Source organism: Austrofundulus limnaeus, unplaced genomic scaffold, assembly GCF_001266775.1.
Source record: "Austrofundulus limnaeus strain Quisiro unplaced genomic scaffold, Austrofundulus_limnaeus-1.0 Scaffold27, whole genome shotgun sequence".
NCBI lineage: Eukaryota > Metazoa > Chordata > Actinopteri > Cyprinodontiformes > Rivulidae > Austrofundulus > Austrofundulus limnaeus.
In genome coordinates this window covers 2,561,368-2,574,520 of record NW_013952429.1, presented here as the reverse complement: position 1 = coordinate 2,574,520, position 13,153 = coordinate 2,561,368, and the positions used below count along the sequence as shown (strand labels likewise).

The 13,153-nt window shown below is 36.4% G+C and overlaps 1 protein-coding gene across 1 annotated transcript in view; it reads right to left on the bottom strand.

Annotated features, from left to right (window-relative positions):
* The window catches only part of stx8 (syntaxin 8), a 30,067-nt gene extending 20,053 nt beyond the window's left edge, over positions 1-10,014 (bottom strand). The window contains exons 1-6 of the mRNA XM_014004984.1: positions 9,909-10,014; positions 9,138-9,237; positions 8,964-9,058; positions 8,361-8,471; positions 5,980-6,113; positions 4,712-4,804 (exon numbers count right to left, since the gene is read on the bottom strand). Coding sequence (XP_013860438.1) covers positions 4,712-4,804; positions 5,980-6,113; positions 8,361-8,471; positions 8,964-9,058; positions 9,138-9,237; positions 9,909-9,925 — 550 coding nt within the window. The 5' untranslated portion in view covers positions 9,926-10,014. The remainder of the gene's footprint in view (positions 1-4,711; positions 4,805-5,979; positions 6,114-8,360; positions 8,472-8,963; positions 9,059-9,137; positions 9,238-9,908) is intronic.
* Positions 10,015-13,153: the final 3,139 nt, after the last annotated feature.

The following is a 13,153-nucleotide window of genomic DNA, read 5'->3' as shown; positions in this document are numbered from 1 at the left end:
CCCCCACTGAATGATTACTCTCCTATAAAAGCCAGAATGTGAATAGTCTTTGCAGGGTCTTGCCAAKGTCTTCAGGGTTTTATTAAGAATGCAGTGGGCTCCCCATTGCATGTGATAGACCTTAATAAGTCTATGAGGGTTTTGAGCATGCACAAAATTTCCATAGAGAGGTCATGGTGGTTTATGATGTGGTGGTAGCGTACTAGGGTCTGGATGTAGCATGGGTGTGGGTGGGGAGCACATGTTCTTGTGGTCCCTGTTTGATAAGTTATTCGGTTGGGGATAACAGTAAGTGTCCTCTCAAAATATTTCCTCAATACAAGCATCTTTTATCATCTTCCTTAGTTGGCTCACGGTTTGATTTGCGGCTTTCTTTGTTATGAATTGATACACACGATGCTGTAGGTGTGTGGGTTGAGCCCAGTCAGCCACAGGAAGACCTTGGCAGACCCTCATGAACCAGTACAGATGCTAAAATTCACACAATCACACAAACCTCATGGTCAAACAAGCAGAAAGTGAAGCACAAATTTAGTTTTAAAACCAACTCTGTGCACAAGAAAAGGGTCCTGAAAGAATCAAAAGGTTTGATGAATGAAATGTCTGAAGACATTATTCTTTATTCCAAATGTTAATTTCTCCACAGTGTCTAAACTAGACCAATTGCTTTGTTGGTGTGACCCAAGTCAGTCAAGTCATTGTTAACCCACTCTCAACAACAACTTTATCAGTGTGCCACCAAAAAGCCTCCAAAAAGATGGATGCTAAAAAGGATAAAGAGTGAAATAAAGCCACAACACGACATGATTGACTGAATGCTGATGAGGGTGCAACAAAGGTTTGATGAGGCGGTGTACTTTCAGTTGGGTTATGTTTGTCTTCTCATCACGTCTGCTGGTTTAGCATTTGTTAATTAACATTTTTATTCAATAGGACATTTTTCAAATATCAACTTAAAAATGTGTTAAGCCTTTTAGGGTAAGCTAATGTCGACATTTTATTATAAAACTCAAAAGCATGACAGCATAATTATCCCTCCATCATCTGTATTCTCAATACCTCACAAAGTCAAACACCAGACAGGCATTCTGGCGGTCACAAAATACTAAGCTCTCTTCCGCGGCTCATTGCAAGCTTGATGTTTCTTTGATGACAACACCCGTTTGAACATCACATAACGACTCTGCATTTCCATGCTGCCTGGAAAACACGGCTCACTACTACCAACCTCACATTCAACTGAAGCAAATSAAACAAACAATAAATCAATCTACAGCTCGAAACGTTCTGATTTTCTGCCGATTGCCATCATTGGTGTGGTTTATTTGCACACTGAGATTAAAAGCAGGAACAAGTAAACGCCTGTGCTGCTGATGTCACTGAGTTGTTGTGGTGAAAACTGTCCTCTCCCTCTAATGAATCCTATTAGAAAATAATCAAGCTGAACGTATCACAATGCACCTGGTGGTCGAGCCTTGGCTCGGTCGGGCCAAGTCCGAAAGGACAACAGGAGTCTACCTCTGTATGGACCCACCACCTGTGGGAAGGACCATCAAGGTCAGGTGTGATGCACGCTGGGCAGCAGGCAATCCAGGATGACCACCACCCCATTCATATACGTATGTAAACCAGCCATGTCAGTCATTTGAGGTATTGGACATAGAAGTACAAAGCAGCTATTACTAGCTTTTGTCATTAACCAGGGGTGTCAAACTCATTTTCAGCGAGGGCCACATAAGCGTTATGGTAGCCCTGAAGGTGCCGGTAGTAAATAACTTTAACGTTTCATGTTTAACTTCGACAAAACAGTGTTTTAACACATCCTCTTATAAACACTGTAACGTACTATGTGCATGAATGACCAAATCTGAAATAAATGATACAGAATTATTATTAAAAGTAAAACTAAGAGTTTTACTCACTGAGTTGTAGTGGGTAGCTGCCATCTTGAATTCTGATCTCTACACTTTGACAGGGAACTCCCATGGATGATGGACATGCATTATCTGAGGTGTAGTTTATGGCCAAATTTGACTTTAAAGCAGCTTATTTTAAAACATTATTACTGTGCTATCCAACTCATTTGCTTAAAACCAGCAGCTCAGGGGCTGGTTAAGTATTATCTTTCACCTTTTAAATTTGTTAATTTTGTTGCATTAAAAATTTATCATTAATCCATGAAATGGGCTGGACAGGAGTCACCCACAGGCCATGAGTTTGACACATGTGAACCAGATAGACAGATCTACAGTACATTCCTCACTTTAGGTTGCTCTGGTCATTCAGAAATCACCAATCAAGATGGCCATGCTCCACAAAGATGCAACTATTTATTATTAAATGCAGCTTTATTATCTAAATGCATTAATAAACACATTTAGTTGACTCTTATTTACACTTTCCACAGACAAGTTACACCAAAATAAGAATTCAGGCTTTTACCACACAGTTTTGTCAGTGCTTCACCAAAAGTGAAATCCAGTTAAAAAAAATTTTTTTCAAAATTAAAAAAAAAAATCTTTAAAGCTGACGAATGAAGCCGACTCCAACTTCTGTCACCCTTTTCAAACGAAACTAATTTAATGAGCAAAGCACTGTCTGTCACTTGTAAGTGTGGGGCGTTGGACAGGAGTGATGTCAATGTTCCAGACCACCATTATGAGAAATATCAACACCAATAAAATCTAATTAGTGTTGTTTTTTCTTGTTGGTGAGGGAAACTACTGCTGATGAAAGCCATTTTAGCTGGTATGTGTCAGGCTATTTTCAGCAACATTTATTGTGGAAATGAAAACACCAGCATCTGGTAATATCATTTAAGAAATATGAAAGAATTATGATTACAGCAAATCCTTCCATTTTAAAATATTACATGAAAGATTGAATTTCTTTCTTTTGCAACCATTGGCAAAAGCCACAAAGCAAAAGATGAAATTTTGATAATGGGTCTTCTTACTGATTTCTACACTTGATTCTGATCCAAACTGAGGGGAGAGTAAATGAGGTCTTTGGGTTCTTTGCTAAACCTCTGAAAAAAAAGGGTCTTCTTCACTGCTGACCTCACATGAAATTGTTTCCCAAGAAGGAAATGACTGCAACCACCACAGCACTCCGGTCATGAGCCAGACTTAAGCAGTCCAACTACAAAGAGCTTAATCTATTTATAGGAAAACACAGCTACAGAACAGCGATCGGGAAAAACAAACCCCACAAGATGGAAAGACAGTCGGACGACAAGGTTACACACCAACAGCCAAATTCAACAGGATATCTTGCCATTTGCTTGTGTTCTGTGGTAAATTAATTTATTGTGTCTCAAAAAATACTTTTTTCATACATATTACAGTGACAGTTTAGATATAATTAGAAACACAGCACCTACAAAWCTGTCTCAAGCAATCGGTTAAATATTACTTTAGAGTACAGATTTTCTCATGACTATGCCAGAAAAAAAAACACTAAAAATAAATAAATTGCTGTTAATGTGAAAGATTTTATTACTAAGCTGAAAAACTACAACAGCTACAAAGTCGATTTTTATAAGCATTTGTGCAGTTCTGTCATTTACAGAATCAAAATATGTAACATATATTTACCTAACATTCTTTATAATAATAATAATAATAATAATTTATTCAGCACCTTCCAACAATGCCTTGCATTGTCCAAAGAGCCTCACAAGAAAAAAACATTTAAAAACAGATCAACAAAATCAGTGCAAGTTAAAAAGACCACCACAATAAAAGAAGGTAAAGAAATATAAAATACTTCAAGGTAAACATCAAATGCCCTTTWAAATAAATAGGTCTTAAGTTTGTCTTTGAACAGAACCTTTAATCAAAATTTACCCATAATAACCCTAATATTGTATATACAGAATTTATTTTGTTTTTAGTGAAATTAATAAATCCTACAAATAAAATAAATAATCCAGGATGCAGCACTGGGGGATTTTTTTTTTTTTTCAAAATAAAAGTTTGAAACTATTCACTTAATTTTTTTATTATTTTGATAATAAAGTTTGAACACGTATTTGGCTTGGAAGTAAAAATGGGGGGCTTTGAGGAAAATAGGTTGGTAGACTAAATCATCTTGTAACAATAAAAAAGCTGGAAAAAAATCCTGGTATCCTTGTACAGCGCTACAAAAAATTCACAAGACTGGAAGCTTCTCTAAATAAACAGTTTTATTTTTCCTAAAGTCATGCATTAAAATATATAATTTTCCACTGTTTGTACTTGAAATAATACATCTTGAGTGTTGTCTCTCTAAAAACAGCCAAGCCTGATGCAGTCTATCCTGGGCAACACATTCAACCTGCGATGGAAGATCAAGAGCCGATTTGCCAGAAATAACTTGAAAACACCATCGGCTTTGACGCGATCTAATCTTCCAGAGCACCAAACTCTTTGTTTTTTCAGTTGCACTAACTGAGAGTTCACATTTCTCTGGCAGGATCACGACCTGAATGTTAGGTCAGGTGCTCGCGCTATGGAGAGTTCACAGCACATGTGYTAATGTGTGGGCGCATGAATGCACTTTGTCATTTTTGTGGTGTTGTTAGGGAGTCTTACCACCCAGCAGTGTTCATGAGGTAAATAATTCCACWGCAAAACAAAAGCATGTCTGACCGCTTTTATACTCTGGTATGTCATGTTTCAGGAATCTGTATGACAAAAATGTACAGACGCTGTGCTACATTAAACTTTACCGTTCTGCTCATCCAACTCATTGCCGATGTCTTGGCCCATTGTCTTCTGTCGGCTGATGACAGCTGCAAGTGCATCCAAGCCTGCATCCTGGGCTAAAGCAAGATGGGAAAGAAAATAAAACTATAAATGTGGAGGATGAGACTAAAGAGATGCACACATAACAAATCTGAGGTTGGAACAACGTCATCACAAAGACAAAAAAAGAGAAAACATTCAAAAGAAGAGCGGTTTCCAAGTTTACTATGTTCCTCTACCACAAGAACTTATTTTTAACCACAAGATCCAACTTTAAYTGAAACAACCTCAGTGGTCAAAAAACTTCTACAGGGTTAGGTTTCTCTGTCATAACAGAATCCTCTGCTAACAGGCAGAACTTCAATAAAAGACAAAGTGTCACACTGAGTCAGGTAAACAAGTATTATTTTGAATGTTTGCTTCTTTTCTAGATCAACACGTTCTAGCAAAAGCAATGAAATATCTATTTTGTTCATTTTGTATACCTTTTGTATACAACTACTGTTTCCACTCAGTTAATCACTCAATTAAAATGAAATGAAACATGATCAGAATTGAGGATTAGAGGAGGTGTGTGTGTGTGTGTGTGTGTGGAGGGGTGAGGGGGGGAGACGGGCTAAACAAACCAACACACCAAAAGTTGATTAAAAGTGAAGCCGGCAGCATCCTAAACAGCCATGCTGTCATGTTATAGAAAATTGGCTTCAAAGCACTTTAAATGTTTAAAAACTGAATGTAATGATTTGCAACTCCTTTTTTCCAAATCTGGTCAAAAATATACACAGATTTGTTTCAAACAATACTGAAATGCATGTTTAAAATTGTCATTTAAATGATCCAATAGTATTACTTTTAAACTTCTTCTCCTTTGTCACCACAAATCATTGGAATACCTTGACAATGAACATTACAACATGTTCCACTTATAAAATATTTGCACATTTGGCAAAAAATATGGCTATTAAATAAGCAGATTTGTACTCATAACTGATGAAAGCAAGGATAATGTTTTATGAATTTGTTTTAGTTTGTAGTTTGGTTGTAATGAGATCTGAATAACAAACTTTTTTAAATATGTATGTAATCATTTACTAAACTGGCTTTTTATCATATGTTAATTCACATTTGATCACATCAACTTGTCCAGGGACTGAAGGTGGAAATTAGTGTTTTTTGCTATAACCTGGTACCATGCATCTCTCCTTGTAAAAGGTTAATGAAAATAATTTTCTGACTCCTATAGTRGAATTACCCTCAATGATTCTTTGTTGCTGCTGTTTAATCTCTCCGAAGGTCAGCCCCTTGGTCTCTTCTGATTCGTTGATGAGCCATGGGTTCGCAGAACCTCCTCCGCTGGCTGCTGCTTTTCCAACCATCAGTGTGGACCTGTGGTTTAGAAATAAGATAATTTTTCATTTACAACTATTTCTACTTCTAAAGTAAACGGTGGCCCAGTAGATCACAATACCTAACGATTGTCAGTAAATGAAAATGTGCATGTTTAATCTGAAACAATAACCAAAATACTTAGCAAATATACATGAACAAGGTTTTACCAGTGTGTAATAATGGACATAGGTATGTCTTTTCTAGTAAACACCTGTAGAACACATATTTATTCACAGTTATTTAAGTTGTTTGATTTTCTTCTGAAGTTGTAATTAAAATAAAATTTGTGCAGACTGTGTGAGACAAAGCATCAAGTCTAACCTTTTAAATTACCAAGAGACTACAAGCCAAACTTGCACTTCCTCCATGCTGGCGCTCAGCGTGTTAAGATCCAATTAAAAATTCAATGAAGACCAGCAAAATCAGTCGGGCACATCTCTTGGCAACCACAAAGAACTTGACTGAGTGACTCTGGCAGGTGAGATTTAACTAATTATCACAACTTCCTACTTAACCAAACACAAAGAGAAGGTTAGAGGTGTAAAGGTGGCTCCAACGTGGTAAACTGAGATTTAAAAACAAGAACCTTGTCCTTGTTTAGCTTGATTTAAAAGCAGATGCTTCAAATATTTTGTTTTCACAATATGTTTTGTTAGTGGCTTAAACAATCCCATCCCACATACACACTCCGTCGTCGCAGACCACACAGTAGGAAGGGGTCCGACACCTAACCTCAAATCCAAATTACCCACCACATGCAGCTATTAAACTCAGGTCTCACAGAACAATCTAAAAACCATGTGACCACATGCAGTTTGCCAAGCTAATTTATTAGCAAATGTCATGTGAAGCTTTTTTATTATTATTTAAAAGAGACTTTTATGCAATTGAGTGTGGTCTGCAAAAAAATAAAAAATAAAAAAAGATGAAAGCTTGTGCAAAGCACGGCTAAGTAGATCAATCCAAAAAGCAAAGCTTGGGAAAGATATAAGAGAAGGAAGGGCACTCTCAAGTCACAACTTCAGCAACCGTGTAAAGCTCTAATTTACTGAGCTGTTTTTAAAATGTTTCCTTTAAATACTGGAGACAATTTTGTCTGTTTGTTAGCAAAATATCTTATGAACCACTAGATGAATTGTAATTAAACATTCAGAAAACAATTGTTAAGTAAACACCAATAAATGCTTACATTTTGTAGTTCATTTGCAAGTCATTACATTTTGTTTTTATTCACATTTTACTAARCATCCCATTTTTTTTCCCAAAATTGAAGTTGTGCTGTACAACATCTAGAGAGCAAGACAAGATAAGAATGCCAACACAAAACATTCATCAACCAGAGGAAGCAAGAAGAGCCAACGGCATGACATCATTTCCTCTTCCTGTCCAAACAAATATCACCTGTTTAACGCCAGGTCAAAACTTACAGTAATGACAACCTKCTTCCTGGTAGTATCACGCTGAGATCACATCAGATCTCATCAACAGTCATCCTACAGGAAACTCTCTCTTCCCTCTGGTTCACTAAGAATGTGTGTGATCAACAGTGCAGAGCGAGCAAATCCAATGARCAGGAATTAGAGCTGTCAAAATGGCGGGCGGACAGATTTCCTTCCAAGTGAAAGCAATAAGAGAGGACACAGAAAATGGGTCAAACCGGAGACACAAAGACCCTCAGAGAAAGTTAGTGATCGGTAACATCATCAAAGCAGGGCACGGAGATTATGAYGACTCTGGTGAAGGAAACAGACATGAAAATGAGGGTTCGTTATTTTTAATTGGGTGGCCATAGAATTAGGTGTCATGGGAGAAAAAAAAAGACCTCAGAAGGAATAAAAATTACTAAATGAACAATGGCTTCTGAGCAGAGTGCCTTCTAATAAATGCTGAGCGAATGAAATTTAGGGTCAACAAATAATATGCAGAGAAAACAAAAGTTGGTAATGAGGTGGGGCGTGTGATTCACTGAATCTAAATGAAATACCACGCACATCAGGCTTAAGTTTAACAGTGTTTAATAGTTTATTGGTGTGTTTGTTGTTTCCGACTGCATGTTTTATGAGAGGAAATGGATGATATAGGTGAAAATTTTCCCTGATAATCCCCACAATCTTATGGAATATTTAAATGAAACTTTAGACCAACCAAGGACCTACTTATTTTTTCTTTTTGATTTTTTTCTACCTGGATTACTGAGATGCATGAGGACATTTWGACCAACTTGTTTCTTTAGATGCCAAGTACCTGGTGGATTCAGGCTCTGTGATATCTCCTTTGAAAGTTCCATTGAGTTGCTTCTCTCTGGTTAGCAGATCATCTATAAGGTTCTGCCTCCTGTCAGATTCTGACTGCATTCTGATGACAGMATGTTAAGATTAAATTGTTACCTTATTTAGCTCTAATAAAAATTGATGACCTTTCTGACACATTTCTTTTGGCATAAAGTCTTCTAATCAGGACAGCTGCTTAAGGTAAAAAAAAAAAAAAGGGTTCCTTTTAATAAAACTATCCTGCCCTCTACAGGAACATGTGTGTTACTGCAAGCACAAGCAACATCCCATGTCTGCCTGTCAGTCTTATGACTCTGGGTACTTCAGGGATAGGCAATCCTGGTCCTCGAGTGCCACTGTCCTGCATGTTTTACATGTTTCTCTGCTCCAACACACCTGATCTGAATGACTGGTGATTATCAGGCTTCTGCAGAACTTGGAAGAGGTAATTCAATCTCTGAATCAGGTGTGTTGGAGCAGGGAAACAAGTAAAACATGCAGGACAGCGGCACTTGAGGACTATGATTGTCTCTCCCTGGGTACTTGTTACAGTGTCAAGAAAGAACAAAAAGGATACATGCGYCGAGATGAAGAAGCTCTCAACAAGCCCTCTTTGAGCTGAGCAATATTCTGTTTCAGTTTCTGCAGTGATGCTCGTAGTGTCATGTTGATCTGAAAAGACAGAACAGGTTGTTGTTGAACAAGACACCCTTTTAATTCATACTAGAACASAGACGGTAACGTTTTATACCTTTGCAGGGTTCCCCCCTGTTCTCTGCTGTCTGTTCCTTTCATGGATGTTTTCTGCTATTTCCTGAGCCAGGCGACACGTGGCGTCATAATTCTGCAACCTACARATTAATGAGTGTGAGGGAAAAATGTCCAGAAAAAATGACCCCTTGTACTGTCATAGGATGTAAAGCTTTTATGGCATTAAGTACYGCAACTCAACAAGGTGTGAGTTTTGTTTTTGAGTTCTGCTTAAAAATAATTTATAGTAAAAGTTATATATTAAAAATGCTATAGGTTCAGTTGAAAATATGCAAATAAATTAAAWATAGTTGAATCTGGAACTTTACTTGCAGTTCTACTAGTTCTGCTTAACTATAGGATTATACCAGAAATAAAAAAGTTTCAAAAAGTATAAATATTCTTGAAAATTGTGATCTGAAACAGCTCCCAACATGGTTAATTTCTATCTATGTCTCATMTGAAAACACAAGCCAGATGTGATCAAGTACACCACATTCCTCTTCATACTGATGCTAAGCCTTCACCTATAATGTGTAGATAATACCACCTAATACTGATTTGTATGTTTGAGTAACCTTACAAGTATTATCTGAAGAATAAACAAAATAAACACTCGCAATGCTTACTAAAGTGTTACCCTGTTGACCAGGAACTAGCAAACACTTCAGCTAACATTAGCACAAAACAACGCAGAGAGAGAAAATGACGTGTATTCTTGTTTAAAATACATTTCAAACTTTTCGGTCGAACGCAGGAAAGCTTTACCTACCAAGGGTCCTGAGACATTGTTGGGAAAACAACAAACAAAACAAGCTACCGAAGAGTAACAACACTGCTTAAAAAGCAGCAGAACCGGTCACTTGTTTTGGATGTGACGTCACTACGGCACACGGCGAGGACCATTTTACTCCGTAACATTGTGATGAAAATGAAAGGGGTAAATGAGTAGACAGTTAATAAATCAGCACGATAACCAATATGATTTTTCTTTGTTGACAAAATCAGCAAAACACACAATTATTTGTGGTTAGTGAGCTAGTTTTTCTGATAAAAGTACAATAATATGCAGTGTGCTAGGGTTTGTGGTTAAACTGCATATTAAATAAAAAGTAACTATAACACTGGAGATACCCAAACAAATCAATTGGTATTTAAATGCAACAGAAAATGTAAATAAGAGTAACATTTATAGATGAAAAACAAGTGATGCTAGCAATAACATCCTTGACACATTYCATAGATAAAGAGTAATATGTGCACTAAATTGCTACTATCACCTGCAGTGGTGGGATGTAATAAAGTACTAGTACTTTGTTACTACAAAGACATACAATAGATATACAAAGATACTACAAACAATGTACTTAACCAATTGTTAAGTACATTTTTCATGTATCTGTGCTTTACTTAGATTTAATCACGGATGCGTTTAACTTTTACTCCACTAATGTGTTGCATTACAAGTTTCATTCCTGCCACTCTACGTTTTTTATTTTATTTGTTTATTTTTTTAGTATGTAATCAATGGTGAGATGGGGAATTGCTGTAATTGGCCCAACTGAATCACTGCAAAACATGACTCTCCTTCAACAGGAGTGGGGCTGTTCCACATCACCAACTGGAGCATCAGCGACACTAGCACACCCAAAATGGATTCTACCAAAAAGAGTCAGCCAGAGGAAATGTGCCTTATTTAAAAGACATTCAAATTAGCAGGTTCAAAAAATGACTCATGGAGATTTGATAGAATGTACAGCTTCTGTAGCTGTTGTCACAATCTCTAATGATGCACAGAATCACATGTCAACAGGGTCACAGAGGGTAAACACAAAAACATGCATTATCTGCAGCATTGTTCACTAAAACAGCACACCATTGTTGTGCAGTAGGCACACTTCATGATATTATAGCTAATTAGGGAATGCATTAAGCAAGTACTTTTACTTTTAATTGTTTAAGTATTTTTAAAAGCAAGTACTTTCTTACTTTTACTCAAGTAAAAATGTTAATGTGGTACTTTTACTAGAGTACATTTTTGTCTGTTTATTTGTATTTTTACTTAAGTACAGTGTTTGGGTACTTTCTCCACCACTGGTCACCTTTTGCTCTCCTTTCATTAAACAGCTAGACTGGAATATTATTGTCTCTGTGTGTTTGTTCATTTGTCTGCACCACTGGCAAAATATCTTATGAACTTTGTAATATTTAATGGGCTTGAAATCTGAAATGTCAACATATCAATTAGAAATGCAAAAAAAAAGTATTAAAAACKTTGGCATGCAAGGCAGTGGACAAGGTGCATTCCTTCAAGGAATAATTGGCCTTTAACCAGTTTATACTTTTGTTTACTCCATATGGAATAACACCAGACCTCCTATTTAAAGTGTCTAAAATTTAGCTCCATACTGTACGTGTGAGGTAGCTTGTAGATGTTGTAGTGTTTCATGCCTAAACACTTCTCATGTTTGGATGAAAACAAACACATGTTGTGCAAAGCAACAGACTTTGACAGTCTTCCCAGAACACACTGCTTTGACATTTTGATGTCACGCACGAGACAATTCACAAAGAAAAAGTAACAGATATAATCAGATTACTGTTACTTTTGACAGTTCAGTTCATGTTTCTGATACATTTCAAAATAATATATATTAAATCTTACCACAATAAACATCTCATAACTCATTGCGAAAGATGACCAAAATGCAGAAATCGAACAAACGAACCATTGAAGAAATGAATCTTTCGTACCGAAGGTTTAGACATCTTATGTGGAGAAATGATGAAACTGTAGCTGAATTAATCAAACCTTGAAATTAATGTTATGCACAATATGCTGCTCAGAAGTACATCTTGTGAAGGACTCTCAGCAACTACCACATCAAATTTCATCTCTGCATTTGTAAAAACTGAGCGAGAGACGATGTGTTGGAGAAGTTTGATTAGCTTTAGCAGCCATTCTGATTTTGGTTGGCACAAGTACAATCAATATTTATTTTCTGAAAGATGTAATAAATTTTGTTCTGTGCTCCATGAGATCTTTTGCTACTAGATAGACAGAACTGTTTCCAAATACTTAATTAATTTTTTTAAACTAATCTTACACTATCTGTTGGAACTCAGAATTTTGTGTTGAAGATTACTCTCAACTACTACCACACAAACCTTTTGAAATTGATATTTGTAAAATTGACTAATTTATGGCTATGCTTGTATTTTTTAAGTCAGCTGACTTTTAATTACTAAACTAAAATTTTAATTAATTAAAAACTATCAAGTTGTTCATGAGATTCTTTGCTAACAAACAGACATTTAAATATACAGGCAACAAAACATTATTGCCTGCATTTTGCCATAATAACTGAACGATGGAATTAAAGATAACTTTTTAATCAGATTTGCAGCAAAAGCGGGACAATCTCAAACAGTGAACTCCAAAGTGCACCTAGACTGTCTCATGATCAGAATCAGGCAAATTCAAAGAATGCAGGTTTTGTAAGAGGTGAATAAATACAGGTGAGCTAATGAGGAAAAGGTTATCTGAGTGCACGAAAACTTGCTGAAGTTACAGAAAACTTGGACCAGAAACAAACCAACAAAACAAAACAAGAAACCTTTATGAACAAAGATTATGATTATTAAAAATAATCAAAATAAAACCAGTTGTGGACCGTGACAGTTCATGTAAAGTGTTTTCTTTATCTTATTTTTTTTTTTAGCTATTGTGAAGCCATGTCTTATTTTACTGGCTCTGATGAATGCTGGCCCTGGTGGACACTGTGGTTTCTTCTTAGAAATAACTGTGTCCTGAAAGTCAAAAATAGGAAAAAAAATCAGTGGAACTTTCCCATTTATTGGTACCTTAATTATGGCAAACAAAACCTCCCATTGGTCATGTGACCTAAGACTTAAATAATGCCCTGATCCTCTGAGCGTGTATTCAGTGAGAAGAGACGTTACCCTTCAAGAAGTCTTGTCTTTAAACAACAGGACCTGGAAATGATTCACGTTTCA